The sequence below is a fragment of the Dendrobium catenatum genome, unplaced genomic scaffold, assembly GCF_001605985.2.
Source record: "Dendrobium catenatum unplaced genomic scaffold, ASM160598v2 fragScaff_scaffold_716, whole genome shotgun sequence".
NCBI classification, from domain to species: domain Eukaryota; kingdom Viridiplantae; phylum Streptophyta; class Magnoliopsida; order Asparagales; family Orchidaceae; genus Dendrobium; species Dendrobium catenatum.
The window spans coordinates 14,161,760-14,179,761 of NW_021319178.1; the positions used below are offsets into that span (position 1 = coordinate 14,161,760).

The 18,002-nt window shown below is 35.3% G+C and overlaps 2 protein-coding genes across 4 annotated transcripts in view; both read left to right on the forward strand.

Moving 5' to 3' along the window:
• The first annotated feature begins 499 nt into the window (after positions 1-499).
• On the forward strand, positions 500-13,735 carry LOC110092236 (protein CMSS1). The gene is made up of 7 exons (XM_020816697.2): positions 500-848; positions 3,653-3,848; positions 6,924-6,996; positions 8,265-8,314; positions 12,789-12,902; positions 13,119-13,257; positions 13,349-13,735. Exons 1-6 carry the CDS (start codon positions 515-517, stop codon positions 13,240-13,242), a joined length of 891 nt encoding a protein of 296 aa, XP_020672356.1. The 5' UTR covers positions 500-514; the 3' UTR covers positions 13,243-13,257; positions 13,349-13,735.
• A 3,646-nt stretch (positions 13,736-17,381) lies between these two features.
• The window catches only part of LOC110092239 (signal peptide peptidase-like 2), a 28,845-nt gene continuing 28,224 nt past the window's right edge, over positions 17,382-18,002 (forward strand). For 2 of the 3 annotated variants that reach the window (XM_028696109.1, XM_020816699.2), the window contains exon 1: positions 17,382-17,572. In XM_028696109.1, the coding sequence (XP_028551942.1) occupies positions 17,420-17,572 (153 nt within the window). In that variant the 5' untranslated portion in view covers positions 17,382-17,419. The remainder of the gene's footprint in view (positions 17,573-18,002) is intronic. The other variant, XM_028696110.1, reaches the window with a different exon arrangement.

Below are 18,002 nucleotides of genomic sequence, written 5' to 3' on the forward strand. Positions count from 1 at the left end.
GGAATAATAATAAGGCCACGATAAGGAGAACGAGGTGGGAGATGTTAAGTTTAAGAGATGACAAGAAAAGGAGGAGCTGGAAGTTGCCAGCGGTTGTGGAGAATAGCCAATTGTCTTCGCGATAGTGAGAGACATGGCCTTCTGCGCACATCGCATTTGACAAGAAAAAAGAATTATGAAACTTCAATTGCTCGACGATTTCCTGCGCTCAAATGAAAGGAAGACACATGAGGCGGGATTTCTGAGGGTGCTTAAACGGAGTAGTAGAATTGAGGAGGAGGAGAATTTTAGGTGATATATCAGAAAATATAATAATTTGAATGTTGAATATATATTTTCAATAATTTCAAGTGTTATGTACTTAAAATTTACTAAAATTAAATAAAGATAAATATTTTTGGTGACCGGAGGCAGACCTGCGCGCGCAGAATCCGCACGAATAATTTCTCCCGCGAGCGAGCGGTTTGGCGTGCCCTAAACAAGCTAGAGCGATCAGTCAGGTCGGAGGGCGGGCATGGAGGTCGATAAGCCGAGAGCTCCTAAGCGAAAGAAGCTAAAGGACAATCACCCTTTGAAGCCCCGATCTACTATCAATAGAAACAAGAGTAAGAAGTTGAATATCAAAAACCCTAACTTCGTACCTCTTGGGGAGAACAAGTTCTTCGAGGACGTGAGGGTGAAGGATAAGGAGGGGAAGAGGACAACGAAGAAGGCGACTGAAGATTCCAAAGTTGAAACTGTTCTTCTTTCCTCGCTTCCCGCCACGCAGCAACTCGGTTTCTTCCTTGATCGCTTCCAATCAGCCAACAAATCCAAACTATCTCCTTTAGAGTTGGAGGAGTACAAAGGTATTTTTTTTAGTGTTCCTTTTGCTGATTAATGCGTGGTTTGTTTCACGTCCGTAAGAGTTTATGAAAAGATTAAATTTTGCTTCGGATCTGCTGAGGAAATTTTTTGAAGTTTTGTTGTTTGGAATTTATTGTATCGTTTGCGTATGATTTCTAGAAGTCAAGTTGAGCCATGTTGTAGCTAGAGAAAAAAGGAAGAAGGCTGTGTGTCTTTCTGAGAAATAAAACTGTGTAACGTACCCAGTTTGGATAATTCGCTCCAAGCATCCTATATATTTCCATTTCACTCTAGTGTTGCTGGAAACGACATGTTCATGCTTCTCTCCCTATTATTTTATTTTTTAAGTTTCTCCAACCAGCATGCAAAAGTGCTTTTTTGACACTTTCCTGATATATTCAGTTGAATTTGACTTTTTGTTGTAACTATTTAAATATGAAAAGTGTAGATGATAATGCTTTATGAAATTATTAAGTTACAGTTTTAAAAAATAGTTATTTTTTTCTTTCTTTAGAAGAATAAGATCTACAAAATCATGATGATCACTAGAAATCTATCTAGTATGGTGAAGCTGAGTTAGCTTTAGGCTAGGATGAGGTACCTATTTAAATTTGGAGAGTTATAAAGGATATTTAAATAGTTTGGTTAGTAAATTTTCTAGTGATCAACATGATTATGTAGATCTTATGGATGCTTAGAAGCAAAGAAGATTCACTTTGATAATGGGAAAATCAAACTTAAGTTATAAGTTGAAGTTATGGGAGAATATAATAGAACATAGACTTGGAAAAATCTTTCTGGCATCAAAGATTAAATTTTGGTTTTGCATTCGTATTGTTTTTAACTAGCTTGTTTTTTATTATAAGGTAATTCATGGAAAAAAAATTAAAGTAACGAATATGGATTTGATTTGTTATGGAAAAGTCTATATTGAGCACCATGAAACTTGATTTTAATGCAGGGTTATTTCACAGAAAACTTATATATCAAATGTATGCTGAGTTGTTTAAGTTGAATGTCATGAAGCTATAATTAACATAAGAAGTTTTAGAGTGATAAAATATTTTAATTTCCATGGGATCATTTCTTAGAATCAACATCAAATGATACCATTTTGTATTGACATAAACTGCTTATAAAAGATATTTATTGTGAGGTTTCTTAGTGTTTACTATTTGCTGACGGATGATATTTCTCCCATAGTAAGTGAAAAATTAAAATGATGAATTTTTGATAGGACTAGTAGCCTAAAGATTGAGAAAATGATATTCAATGTTAGCAGATGTGAAATTGATGAGTGTTAGTCATTCTCTTTTAAATTTCTAGTGATAGTTAGGTATGATAGGGTTATGTGCTGAAAGATAGCATAAAAAGATGACTGTTTAAATAATTAAATAATTTATATTCAAAACTTGGTATTAAAATGGGTAATTGCCTTAGAAGTGCTATGTGAAAAGAAAGTTTGTGGAGTCTTAGAAGGAAAATTTTATGATGTTGTAATTTGATCTACTTTTTAATATGACTTTTAGCGTTGTGCATCAAAGAGTCAATCTAGCCAAGTTGATCGTTGTCAAAATGAAGACGTTATGATGGATGTGTAGCAAAATTAGAAATGATAGAGTTATAAGATGATTTTTATTAGAGAGAATGCAAGATTAACTCCTATTAAACATTAAGTAGTGTAAATAGACTTACATTACTTGTACATGTATAATTGAGGGGAAAAGAAGCTCCAATAGGGCAAGTAGAAAGACTTAATGTGGATTGAGTAGGAAAGAAGAACAGCAGGTACTATGACCAGAAGGTCTGCAAAAGAGCTTATATAGAAATGGACTTAATGTATCACTCAACATGAATGAGTGAAGGGGGATTCATAAAGCTAACTTCAAATAGTTGAAACAATGCTAATTATGTTGTTGATGCATCTTTTTCCCAGTTGAGAGAAGTTTGTTTAATCATAATGGAGTACATCCTTTTATGTAGTTACAATATGTTAATAGTTATTAGAAGAAGCTATGTAGTTGGCCTGCATTTCAAACCTTTTCTTAACAAATATGACTGACCTTTTGCAAAATATGCATTAAAACTATGAAATGATGATATTCTCTTTGCTGGTTAATTAGTTTCCATTTTCCCATTTCCCATAACATGTACTGACCTTCAAATATGTGAACAGTTTCATTGTAAGCATTATATATTTTCTGCTAACATGAGCACTATGTCATTTACTAAGGATTAATACATTCCATAAATGATATGTCTTGGTCATTTTCAGTCAAGGAGAATATCCCATTTATCATGTTTTCATGTAATTTATTTCTTCTTCCAAATAAATTAGAATTGCAATTTATCCATTCATGAAGTAAACAATTATCTATGCATAATGGAATTGGATTATAGCAATTCTATACTAATGTTAATGGCAACTGATGATATGCAAGTACTTTTTGATTTTGATAACATGCTTCGGCATGATGTAATTTCTAATTATTTTTAAATTCTAATATCATATTTTTTTGTGATTATTATTTTTGTTTTCTTAAAAATGGCAAACAGTTAGACCACTCTATTGATTGATTGGCATATGAAGTGGTTCATCTTTGCACTCTTTATGATTCAAGCAACTGTGATTGTTTGGATTTTGCTTACTCAATGAAAATGTGGGTTCATTTAATTAAAACCTTATGTTAATATGATGCATTTTTATTATGGTAGTGTGTCAAAAGGAGTTGAATTTAAAAACTATTAAGATTAATGTTTTCATAAAGATGCTCTAACATTTATGATTGTGATTTGAAATATGCAGATGCATGCATGGTTGAACTCTCTAAGGATATCAATCAGGATGCAAACAACTTAAGTAAACATATTAAGGATGCTTTTGGAGAATCATGGCAAGAGGTTCTTTGTGATGGAAAGCTTTCAGAAGGAACAATTGAACCAGGAAGTCCAGCAGTGCTTATTATAAGCGTCTCTGCATTGAAGTCATTGGAACTTCTCAGGTAACACAATACTATATGTTTTTTTTTTTTTTGAAGTTTTGTAATACTAGTAAAAATGCAAGCATGTCAAGTACATTTTTCTTTTATAATTTTCCAAAGTATATCAAAACAACAAAAAATTATTTTGAGTTTAAGATAATGAAATATTTGACTATGTAATTATCTCTATTGTGTCATGCTAAAAGTCAAATTCTCATCTAAATCTAGTAAAGAAATGTCATTTCTAATATTTTCTAATCAAGTCTTTTTAGGTATACATCTACCTTTCGTAACATAAGTTAAATCTAATATATCTACTTTCCTAACCGATTCATCGGAAGGCCGCCGTTTTATGTGACCAAACCATCCAAGGCGACTCTCTGTAATCTTATCTTCCACTGGAGCTACTCCAACTTTTTCTTGTATATGCTCATTTCGTATCCAGTCTCAAAGAGTAAAGCCACTCATCCACCTGAGCATCCTCATCTTTGCAATATTTAACTTAATATTACGCTTCTCTTTTAATGGCCAACATTTTGCACCATAAAGCATTGCAGGTCTAACCACCATCCTATAAAACTTTCCCTTAAGTTTGAGGGAGACTTTTCTATCACATGACAAGCCCGATGCATTCCTCCACTTCAACCATCTAACTTGAATTCTACTAATAATATCTCCATCTATTTCACCATCACTCTGAACAATAGATCATAGATATCTAAACCGTGTACTCTTATTAATAACTTGATCAACCAAAGCGACAATCCCCTCACTAGATCTATTGTTACCAAAATTACACTCCATATATTCATTTTTAGTTCTACTCAAACGAAAGCCTTTAGAATTTAAGGTTGACCTCGATAATTCAAGTTTTCCTTCAACTCCCTCTCTAGTCTTATCAACAAGAAGAATATCATTAGTAAAAAGCATACAACAAGGTACAACCTCTTGCAGATGCTATCATATGCGATGTGTATATTTGGTTTGCATGGGATTGGGTAGGAGTGGACACCAATGAGGGTGTGTCAGGGAGATTAAGTCACAATTCATAAAGAGGGAAGGTTGTCGAGGGTTGTTACAACAAATAGTGTCACTTACATCCTAGTTCTGGTTTCATATTAATGCAGAGGGATATTTTTGTTGTGTAGTATTTAATAGTGAGCCCTTCTATTTATAATAAGGGAATGGGTACATTATTCTAAGATACACCCAATTAACATATACAAATCATCAAGCATAGATTATATTTCTAACAAGTATATTGTTTTTTTAATGCCAACGTACTTGTTTAAATTTTAAATGAAAAGAACAAAAACAAGATGGCTTGATTGTATATAAAAAAGTTGATTAGTCATGAAACAAGAAAAAAATTCTATTTATGATGTGTCATTTTGGAAATGAATATTTCAATCTTATAGGTGCTAGGCTGAAGATCAAAAAATTCTTTTCTTAGAAGATGATATTCAACAAAGATGGATGAGATATTTTGCTAAACTTTTTAATGAAGATTGTGAAAATAAGATTGACTATAGTGACCTTAGCACCCTAAATGAAAATAAAGATTTATGTTTTTATCGGCGTATTAGTAAAACTGAAGTTAGAGAGGCTTTAAAGAAAATAAAGGGTGGAAAAGCTGTTGGACCTGATGATATTCTAATAGAGGTGTGGAAATGCTTAGGAGATGAAGGAATTTCATGGCTTACTAAACTTTTTAATACTATTTTGAAGACTAAGAAGATGCCAGATGAGTGGAGAATGAGTCTTGGATTTGGAAGAGAAATTTCTTCTTTGGAAGAGCATTAGGGCAAATCCTAACTTGGGAACCCTAAGGCGTATCAGAGAGCTTCTCCTTTGGAAATAAATCAAATAGGTGGGGTTAGGAGTTTTCGGCCAAGGAGGTGGAGGAGGGAATTAGGAATTATTTCCAAGAGGGGCTTAATGGGTTTTGAAAATTAATCCTAAGGGATTTATTAAGAGGGGCCGGCAGCAAGGGGGCTAGGGAGGGACATTAAGGAAGCTTTTAATGCTTCCTTAAATTAGATAATGAGATTTGGAATGAAATATTTCATTCTAAATTAAATTAAAATCAAATAGGAAAGGGTTTGAAAATTTTCCTAAAATAGCTTTCTTAAATTAGGAAAGAATTCAAATTCAAATAATTTTGAATTTTGAATTTAAACCTTCCTAACTTAGGAGTGGTTGCGTATGGAAAGTATTCCAGAGGGAGTTGAATTTGTGGAGGGAAGATGGGGAGGTGGGGTAGGGCCGACGGCTTGGTGGGTTTGTGGGGAGTTTCGGTGGAGGGATGGTGGGGGTTATGAAGGTTGGCGGCTTGGGTGGTGAGGTGGGGTTAGGTGGCCGGCGGCTAGGTGACGAAGGGAAAGGGAAAATAGATAAAGAACAAGAACCACAAACCCGTCCGTCTCCAATGTTGGTGGGTGATCCAAATTCCCTCCAAGGGATCTCGCTCTAATCTCTCAAGCTCTCATAAGAACTCAAACAAGGGGAAATTTTTTATCATTCAACCATTAACCTTAGAAGAGAAACATAAGTGCTATTATTGCCTCGTACAAAAGGACTCAAAATAAAAAAAGATGACAATGCCCTTAGGGCTTACGTACAACCTCCCTTAAGTAAGGGGTAAAACGAAAAAACAAGTACAACATAAATAATAAGAGACAAATAACATAATAAAAGACAAATACATGAAATTACTCAAAAATACATCGACTCGATCGTGGTCGTAGATCGACGGCCACGCCTCTGATATACTTTTCACGCTCTGATGTCACCATAAGATTTTTGTTGAGCTTAGCCTAATAGAATTTATGCTTTTGCTTATTATTTTGCTCGATATTACTCAGAATTGATGCTAAACTAATGGTAAAGAATATTAAGTAATACAAAGCAAAAAAAGCTCACAAAGAAATAACATATAGATGGCATAGATGGTAACGTTCTAGTAGTATACATAGCATAGATGGTTTCTGAATATTCCTCCTATGCTTGCCTGTAGTTCTAGCGATTCAGTTAAGATATGTTGCTAATTTTCCATTTATTCTTCTATTTATTAACTTGTTTTTTCTCATCTTATAGAGGCTTGAAAGTATATACAAAAAAATGCCGTCCAGCAAAGCTTTTTGCAAAGCATATGAAAGTGGAAGAGCAGGTTTTCCCTTTACTCTATAGATTTCAAATTTATATGATACTATGGACTATAACTAATAAATGAACATTGACGTGAAGAGCTGGTCAAGATGAATAAAATATTTGTGTGTGATTAAAACCCTTATTCTCAGAGTTTGAGATGTACTGACAAACTACATATAATATACATATACATTAACGATATTTGCTTATTTTTTAATGACATTCTGCATAATATAGTCATATCTGTATTGTGTTGGTGTTATGATATATAATATTTTTTTATTGGGTGTCTTGAGCCTATGAACCTTTTTTGGCTACCCTTTGTATTTAATACGCTTCAGCTTTGTTCTAATATATTTAATAGGATGTACTGACAAACTACTTAAGGTTAGGTCTCTAATTCAACCCATTCAATTTTATTTGTTATAGAGTTCTATTTATATCTAATTAAAAGAGAAGAACAATACTAAGTTAAGTGTTGCAGAGATGAGGATGCTTAGGTGGATGAGTAGCTTTACCCTTAGAGATAGGATATGAAATGAGCATATACGTGAAAAGGTTGGAGTAGCTCCCGTGGAAGATAAGATTAGAGAGAGTCACCTTATATGGTTTCTTCACATTAAATGGAGGCCTTCCGATGACCCGGTTAGGAAAGTTGAGGTATTAGATTTGACTTATGTTAAGAAAGGTAGAGGTAGACCTAAAAAGACATGGTTAGAAAATATTAGAAATGATCTTTCTTTATTAGATTTAAATGAGAATTTGACTTTTAACAGGACACAATGGTGAAAAAGGATTCATGTAGCCGACCCCACGTAGTGGGACAAAGGCTTGTTGTTGTTGTTGTATAGAGTTCTATTTATGATTTGTTCAGGTCAATTTAAACGATTTGGTTGGTAACTGATCAGTCAAAGAACTAAGCAAGCATTAATACTGTTGGCAGGTTGAATGGATGCTAAAGAGCTAGAGAAAAAGATAGCTAACCTTAAATAGTTTGTTCATTTTGCTTTGTATAGTTTGTTGATTAGAATTGTCAAACTGATTATATTGAATATGCAGTGTTATGTTCTCAGGAACCTTAAATTTTCCTTTAGGAACTGTGTTAAAGCACTTTAAAGGACAAATGACTTAAAAACTCTTTTGATGTGTGTTTATAATTCAAATTATATAGTGATCCAATTCTTTCTATAATGAGCTGTATCAGTTACAGTATATTTGTAATTGTTATCCATGATTTTTTTTCCTCGTGAATTTCACTATAAGTTGTTCAATCTTGCTTCTTCGTAGGTTGAATTGCTAAGGAACCGAGTGAATATTGCAAGTGGTACACCAAGCAGGTATCGCATATGATTCTTTTGTTTTTTCCCTCATTTTTATGCCTAGCTTCATTGTTTTTCTTCTTAATATTAACTTATGCAAATATTGGAAGTACAGTGTGGACTATGTCACCACAGAAAATAGGAAGAAATTGTAACTTTGCGGTATCATGAAGTAAAAACATTTATCTTGGTAGTTACCGTTTAGGCTTTATTGGGACGGCTTTCTTGCTGTTTCTTAAAGCAGCTTTCTAGTACAAAAATTTTAATTTTTGTATTTTTTGTACTAGAAAGCCACTTTAAGAAGCAACAAGAAAGTCGTCTCAGACGAAGCTTTAGGTGGTTTGATGCTGACTTTCCATTACTCATTGTCTAAGGGTTCGTTTGGGGCGGCTTTCTTACAGCTTCTTAAAACAACTTTCTATTATAAAACTTTTTAAGTTTTATACTAGAAAGCTGCTTTAAGAAGCAGTAAGAAAGCCATCCCAAACGAAGCCTAAGTGGTTATGAAACTTTTCAGTACTACTTTTGCATTGAACGTGCCATGTTAAAACCTTTTGGTCAATTTCCTTAAAGAGTTCATTTTAGATGAATATGGAATGCTATGCTTGTGATATTTAAATTATTTTTCTAGGTTTAAACAAGCTTCCCTAGTTTCACTTATCAAATCAACAAAGAAAAAATGGTTAAAAGTACAAGTGTGAAGTTTGAAATGGATCCATGATAATGATCCAGAAGGCTCCAGCATTAATTGGTCAAGTTCAAATTTAGGCTCAAACCCAATCATTTAAGAAGTTAGATGTGATGTTAGACAAAACTCAGACTTAAATTTAAATCCAAAAAAGTGCATGGATCACATAATGCTACATGGATACTCCTCATCAAAATGAGGTTGCACTTTTAAAATTGGATTTTGTAAATGAGGAAAAGTGGTTATCAAGTTAAGGAGGCTTGTTTATTTAGTAACTTCGATATGTAGAGTTTCTTCGTTCACTTATTCAACTACTCATTCATTTAATAGAAAAGAGTTGAATCCAATAAGGCCTCTAAATCACCTTTTCTCTCCCCTTTCCTTGTAATCGGCTAAAGAGTCTTTTCCCCTGAAGATTTCAGCCAGTACTCTCTCATTTGAATCGAGTACAGCCCCACTCCTTTTATCATCATTCTTTATTTCTAAACTTTGTTCCAACTCCCTTTGAGGAGGTAAACCCTGGGGAGGTTGAAAAACCTCGCTGAACTGGTGTATGAGTGGCTGCACTGCAGAGGGAAGATTGCCTTTTTCCTCTAGTCTAACCCCTTCCAGGCGGTGCAACTCCACCAAGTAGCCTCGTCCCTCCTCCTGAATGGTCCTGATTAGGAATATGAGAGAAACCCCAACCTTGGTCAGCCCAGCACATACTGAATCATCCTCCTTCCCCCCATCACCAATTCCATCCTCAGTATACCCCAATTGATCTTGGTCTCCCCCAATATCAGCAGCCACTTCATCCTTAGGATGACGTCAGTACTCCACAATTCAAAAGGAATGAAGTCCTCCCTCACCTGAATCCCCTGAATCTTCAGTACTACCATTTTACAAACTCCTCTACCCATTTCCACCTTTCCCATGCCCATCATCACCCCATAGCCTCTTGTATCCACTAACTCCATCCCTAGCAGCTCAACGATCTAGGTGGAAATGAAATTGTGGGTTGCCCCACTATCTATCAACACCACCACCTCTCGGTCAGCTATATCTCCTTTCATTTTTATAGTGTGACTCGGAGTGAATCCTATTACAGAGTTCAGAGATACTTCTGCCACATCCAGATGCAGCTTATCCTCCTCCTCCGCTTCAGACCTACTCTCACCTCCCTCCTCGTCTTTCTCATCTTGACAGACAAGGAGAACCTGAAGAGTTCGGTGCTTCAACTATGCCCCGACATGTACTTCTCATCACATCTGAAGCACAACCCCTTTGCCCTCTTCTCCTGCATCTCTTTCTCTATCAGCTTTTTGAATTGTCCCCCGTTTCCCCCTCCAGTTTTCTCCTTTGGCGCTTCCTTCAGACTCCCTGATGCTGCCCCTTTTGACGGTTAGAAAGTGGTAGTCATCCTGTATGATCCCCCTTGAATAGTTCCCTCGAGCCACCCTTTCTGATTTCTTCTGATCTTCCACCAACTACGCCAGCTCCATAGCCTTCCCTAGGTTCCCCGGCTCCATCACTCTGACTGCTGTTCGTATCTTAGGTTTAAGCCCCTTCATGAAGTTCCCTTCCAGGGCTGACTCCAAAATATGATCCAATATGCTAGCCAAGTACTCAAACCTGTCCGGTAATCTGCCACATTCCCCTCCTGAGTCAAGGCAAAGAATTGCTCATAGAAGTCTCATCCCCCATCAGCTCAGAAACGCTATAATAAGCAATCTTTGAACTCTCTCCAGCTCCGGATATGCTCCCTCCTGTCACGCCACTGATACCATGCCAAGGCTTTTCCTTCCATACACAATCCCGCCACCGTCAGCTTCTCTTCCTCCGTCAACCCTTTGACAGCAAAGTAATGCTCCTCCTTGTAGATTCAGCCATGGCCGTCTTCACCCTCAAAGACGGGCATCTTCAGCTTCCTCACCCGTGGGTCTCCCCCGTTTTCCCTGAATCCTCCATAACCTCCCATTCCTCGAAAAGGAGGTGCTCCCGCTCCCCAACTGTCACAATCTTCCCTCCGACGATTATACATGAACCCTTCATCGTATTTCCCTCTTCTCCCTTCAAAATCAGCACGTCGGCGATGAAATTCTTCCCTTCTCCCGACGAAATCAGCACCCCTCCGGTCATTTCCCAAACTCATCTCCTCTCTAGAAAGTGGCTCTAGAGGTGGCATGTCGTCCTCTCCCTCAATGATCTCCACTTCTGGATTTCTACTCCCCCTAAACGGGTTCAGATTCCCTCCTACGCCATGGCCTCTGGTGGTCTCTCTTGCTTCTGATGTCGTAGGATTGGTCTTCAACTCCAGCAGTTTCTTCACCATCTCTTCCATCACTGTGAATTTCCCTTCTATTCTTTCATTGTTGGAGGTGATTTGGTTTTGAAAATCAAAGTATTTTTCCTTCAAATCTAATTTTAATTGACTGATCTCGCCTTCCAAGACTTCTATCTTCTTCCCGATCATCTCTCTTCCCAAGAAACACAAAGATCTTCTTCCGGTTGTAAAATTTCAGCCGCCGATGGTCCCAAATTGATGCTCTGATACCAAGTTGATAGGAAATACTTGAGTTTGCAAGTAACCCTAAGAAATACTTGAGTTTGCAAGCAAACCTAATCGAAATCGGAGTGGAAAACAGCAAGAAAACTGCTGTTTTCAACAGTGGACATCAGCCAACACAGGAAAAACAGCGAGAAATCTGAGAGAAAATTCAGCAATAGACTTGTATTCCATTGGAAGATGAAATAAAATAGCAACGATACAATTGTTCTTCAATTCGAGAGGAAGAACAACTCTCCAAATTTCCGGCAACGCCAAGAGCCCAAAGCACACGAACCCTCGATCTCAAATCACATTCCAATTCAAGATAATCCCCAATTCCCTTCTAAACCTAACCCCTCATTAATCCCAAAGGAGAATTACCACTTACCTAAACAACCCTTACATTCAAATTATTCCCCTCAAAAATTGCATTAAGTCCAGCATGGGGCACGTAGGAGTTCCGCCCCCCTCCCTGTGCTTCTTCCGCCGTGCATAAACCAGGACCGGTCCAGCTGGCCCCTCCTGGGCCGGCGTGAGCGTGGGCGTAACAGAATCTCTGGGAGAAGTTTATCTTTATGATGTATGTAGTACTGTTGCTATGAGTATAGCTATTGAAGAGAAGATTAGGCCATCCACTACAGAAAAGTCGTAACCTCTTTTAAAATAGTAAGCTTGAAGGAGAGATGTTTGAGAAAGAGAAGATGCATACGCAAATACTCCACCGCTCTCAGTACAAGATCCAGGGCATCTGAGACTAGAATTGCTAAAAATTGCGCCTCCCTTAAAATAGTAGGTCAAGAAAACACTAATATCACAACTAATAAAGTGGTAGAACTACTAGCTATGGAGAAGGCTAAATCTGTTGAAGTGTTATTCTTAATTGCACTTGACGAGGAACAAGAAGGCAGAGCTCTTCAATATGAATTCGCAAGTAAAATCATATATTGTCACTCTAATTGTAAACGCTGGTAGTTGTAAGAATTTATTTAAGCTTCGTTTGGGGCTGTTTTTTTGCTGCTTCTTAAAGTAACTTTTTGGTATAAATTTTTTAATTTTTGTATTAAAAAGCTGCTTTAAGAAGCAGTAAGAAAGCCGTTTCAAACGAAACCTTAGTGTGATACCAAATTTAGGATTAGGAGACAATGTACTGTGAGGTTTGCTATCATACAATGCTATGATTTTTAGTTAAGATTTCAGTTTTCTAAGCTGCTTCAATCTATTTGTTTTCTTTTGCTTCTATATTGTCAATATCAAATTGTATTTTGTTCTTATAGGATAAAGAAGTTAGTTGATATGGATGCTTTAATTCTTTCACGCTTAGCAGTGATTGTCCTCGACATGCGAAGCGATGCCAAGGGCTATTCTCTTCTTACCCTTCCGCAAGTCAGGTAAGAGGTCTTCTTTTAACTTCTTCTTAAAACAATTTTTTAGTATAAAAATTAAAATTTTTTACTAAAAAACTTCTTCGAGAAGTAGTCAGAAAGCCATCCCAAACAAAGCCTTAATATGAAATTAGCTATTATTTCGGTATTATCTATTAGGTACTTTTAAAAGCATAATTATAAATCTTATTCTTATATTTTTTTCTCAAATTATCATGATAGTGCTGAGTTCTGGGACTTATATAGAGTTCACTTCAATGAAAGAATTATTCAAGGTAGAACAAGGATCTGTTTTTACGGTTCAGCTGAACTTAGAAATCCAAAGAAAGCAATAAGTGATTACTAATCGCTGCTGTATAATGTAAGAAGATATTTTCCTCCCATTTCATGTATTCATCAATGAAAATTTCTCATATTCATGATTTTTTTTGGCTCTTATGCTAAAATTGCAGGTTCCATGCACTTTCCAAGCTGTCTCATTGAAGATTTGGGTGATTTTGGCAGATACATGAAACTTGAATATCAAGCAGGAATGCTCAATTTTGATAGTTATAGCTGAATTATATCTTATTGTGACATCAGTTTTCTATAAATAGGCTGTTTTTTTTAGATTTAGGCTTCGTTTCAGACGGCTTTCTTACTGATTTTTAAAGTAACTTTTTAAATTTTTATACTAAAAAGCTGCTTTAAGAAGCAGTAAGAAAATTGTCCCAAATGAAACCTTAATTTGTTGATTAGTTCTGAAGGAATAAGCTGTAGTTAGCATGCAAAGCTGCATTCTATGTTTTTGAAAAGCTTGGTTAGTTTATTGAAGAAATTATGATGATTTATGGTTGACTTGGGATTGTTGGGTTGCTTTCTTTTGAGATTTGTTATATGAAATAAAATTTTCATTATTATTAGGGGTGTCAATATATGATACGTTACGAAAATGAGAAATTTGTAGATGAGTATCAATATATGGATGAATTATTCTGCGCGGACATCGGATGGGGAGACCTGTCCGTCCGGTTTTGTCTTTGTGAACAGTAAAAACGCAACTCACTGTGTTTTTATTGTTCACTGAGATAAAACTGGATGATTCTCCCCATCCGGTATCTGCACTGCATAATCTCTCCGATATATGGACAATCCGAAAATTAGGAGTGTCAATATATGATATGATATGAAAATTAGACTTACAATTTGGTTATGCTCTTCAGTATGAACAGTGTAAAATCTACTGCTAGTTGCAGTAGATTCTTCTCTACCTATGTATATATATTTGTTATTTTTTAAAACAAAGTTTGTTTTAGAAAAAAAAAAAGAGGTTTAATTAGAATATAAAATTGACTTTAAGTAACATAAAAATGTTATAAATTAAATAAAATTAACATTTATTTTTACAATAAAAATAAAAAGTGGAATTTACATAAATACTATAAAATTTGCATGTATTTATATATATTATTTTTAAATGGTTATATTTATTTATAAAATATTCAAATATTTAAATCACTTTAAAATAATATTATATATATATATATTAACTATTTGCTTAGAAAAAAAGATAGAAATAATCAAACACATGATAAAAAAATATCATAATTAAAAATATTTTTTTTATATAAATAATTAAATGATACTCATGATCCATTTGGGTTGTTTGTAATTTTTTTGTAAAGATTGTTATAAAGCTATTATATAAAAAATAAATTCTTAGCACAAAAAATTTGTAAAAATTAAAAAATAATAATAACAAAATAAAAACTATAATTATAGCCTAAAATGCATAGTTCTAAATACAACTTCTTACAATTTGCTAAAAAAAAGGGATTTACATAAATACCACTTTATATCATATTTTTAAATATCAAACACTAAAAACTTTAATATTTCATGCATATCACCTATTCATTATATTTGCACGATCCCCAAAACCGACTCAAAAAATTTTGAGTTTTGGTCAACCCATTTCTTAGATGTATATAACTAAAGTGTCACGACCCAATCCGACCAAGACGGATCCCATCGCGTTGAGTCGCGACGGGCGAACCCCAGGATCTAGCTTTGGAATTTATTTTCAGACTTTCTTCCAATATACACAAAGGAATACAGAAACACAGAGCTACTACAAACTTCTAAATACACATAAAACTCATCCATAATTTTCTTCTTTGGACTATCATTCATTAAAATAATCATATATATTACAGTACATGACTACTGACAGAAAGTACAGAGCAGAACAGGAAAAATAGTCATGACTGTACAAAAATCAAAAGTACAAAAATACCTATAACTTCAAATCAGATCCTGAACGGCTAGTCCAAAACTTCATTCCCTTTCCAAGAACCTGAAAATCATGAAGAAAACCACAGTGAGCTAACAGCTTAGCAAGACTACAATAGCCATCTAAATTCCCAGGTACTCTCATATCAAAATATTTACAAAAAATCTTTAAACAGTTTATTCAAATAGCCGTACAGAATATTCATCAGAAATCCAGATAACAGATAGCTGTACAGAATTCAGTTACTCATCAGATATCCAAATAAACAAACAAAATTCGGATAATCATATAAAAATCAGAGATAATTCAAATGGTCGTACATAACAGATAATCATATGGAATCAAATAACAGATACAAAAGAACTGAATAAATTCGTATCACAGAATCGTAAAAATCACATTTCAGATCAGATTTTTCCTGACACAAATAAAATCTCAAAGGATTATGACCCCTTATGCCTCTCTTCTAAATTGCCCTGACACAGACAAAAACTCAAAGGAATCTGGCTCCTTATGCCTCCCTTTGTGCTTACAGCACCATAATATATATTCCCGGACACAGACAGAATCTCAAAGGATTCTAACCTCTTATGCCTTCCTTCTCTGAAACAGACAGAATCTCAAAGGATTCCGGCCCCTTATAACTCCCTTCTGATATCATTAAAATCAAATGTGCACATCAAACATCACATCATAACATATTCAGAGAAATAGGATACATATCAAAATATCGTCAGATTGTATAACGGCAGACGACAAAAATTTTAGCGAATAAAAAAATTCACAGTTTCAGAAATTTACCAAATTACTAGAGATCGTGTAAAACATCATTTCAAGACTTTCATTGTACTTAAGCAATATTTTTCAATATACAGATAATTTTATTCGATAAAAACCTCGCATAATTTAAAATACCAAGTGAAAATTTTCCAGAAAATACTCAAAACGTGTAAAATCATTATCTCAAAAACATACAAAAAGTTATGCGGTAAAAGTTTTACCCGTTTTTCGCTAATGGAAACAAAATTTGAAACAGAAAATTCGTCAAAACTTACATTTCTGAAAATTGTGAAAGGCATAATGTGTCTTATCTCGAGTCGATTAACTTTTTCAACTACAATGACAGACGAAAACTGACCGAAGTCACCCAAAACTAGCTTTTCTTCCTCTTTCCTTCCTTTTCTCTCTCCTCAACCGGTTTCTCTCTCTCATTTCTCTCTTCAAAATGAAAATTAGATATTTAATGGGCTGAGATTTTTCCCCGATCATCCGGACGATGTTCATGGTTTGTCCCTGGACGATCTCCTCGGTTGGTTCACAAACAATATTCGTACGAACGAAAATTGCTCTTCGTACAGGGACGATCTCCTCGGGTCGCCTTCGTACGAATGATGATTACTCTTCGTCCCTGGACGAAGTTCTCTGTCCAAAACTTTTAACTGTTCGTCCCGGACGAACCCAGCTTTGTACGGACGAACCTAGAAGGAAAATCCAAAACAAGCTGAATATGAAAGAAAAAAGGGTTTTCACATAAAGTTAGGTCGAGTTCGGGTTGACCCAGCAACTTGTAATCTACCCGAACTTGATCCTAGTCTAGATCCGCTAGCCTGTGGTCCAATCAGGCATGCCTTGACGCTTTGCCTAACATGCCCAACATTTTAAATTAAATCTGATTTTGAAAATAGCGGGTTGGCGGGTCGTGTCGAGTAAACCTGGTAACCTGCGCGGGTTGGGTTCAGATTGACAATTTTGACCAATTTTTAAAATCATATCGGGTTAGGATCAACCAACCCGTTTAAACTCAAGTCAATTTGGATTCGATCCGAACCTAAACCACGAGCCCGCTTTGACACCCATAATATTCATCAAATAAATGTGCAAGGAATAAAATATTAAAATTTGTAGGATACTATAGTTGGTGGTAATAAAATATAAAAGTGAAATATTTTATATTAAAGTTATTTAAAAATATAAAATATTAAAATTTTAAGTATTTAGATATATAATATGATATAAAATAGTATGTATGTAAATAATTAAATGAATAAAACAAAACAAAAAAACAAAAGGCCGCTCTTGACGTGCAGAAAGCCATTAGATAACTTGAAAAACCCCGTTGTTTTTCTGGTATTCCGCATACGATATCTTGATTCTTGGTAGAAAAAAAAAATTTTTTTTTTCTTGAGGGAGAAGTGGAGAGATCCCAAATCGTTTCCTAGGCGATTGCTGCGCGAGATCTACATTTTCCGCCATGGTTTTGTGTGGAGCTCGCCGCGCTGCCCTTCGCCTATCAGTGTTCCTTCTCTCCGCCATCTTCTTGTTCCTCGCCGCGGCTGCTGACGACGCTGCCCACGACGACGAGTCGACCCCCAAATCTGCAACTTGCAGCAACAGATTCCAGTTGGTAAGGGATTATGTCTTATGAGCTTTTACTTAGGGGATTGCGAGCTTGGCTTTTATATCCATTCTTCTTGAGCAAAAATCAAAGATTGTTCCTGCTAGCGTCAATTGTGGGTAGAAAACGACGGGAATTTGGTGTTAATCGACTTGCTGAGCTGTACGATATTCTGGATAATGATGATTTGTGGCACGAACAACTTGTTTGATTTTAATCAGATGTAATAGTTGAACTGATAGAATGATTTAGTTGAATAATTCCTCGGAAATTTGCTACATTCCGTGTTTTTTTGGAGAATTCTTTGCGTTCTTCTCGATAGTAAGCTATTATTCATTAGGAAGGTTAACATCATCATGTCATCAGTAGTCATATCCCAATTTCTAGGTCAGCATCATGAATTATAGTTTCCATTGTTTTCTATTTAGTGCTACTTGAG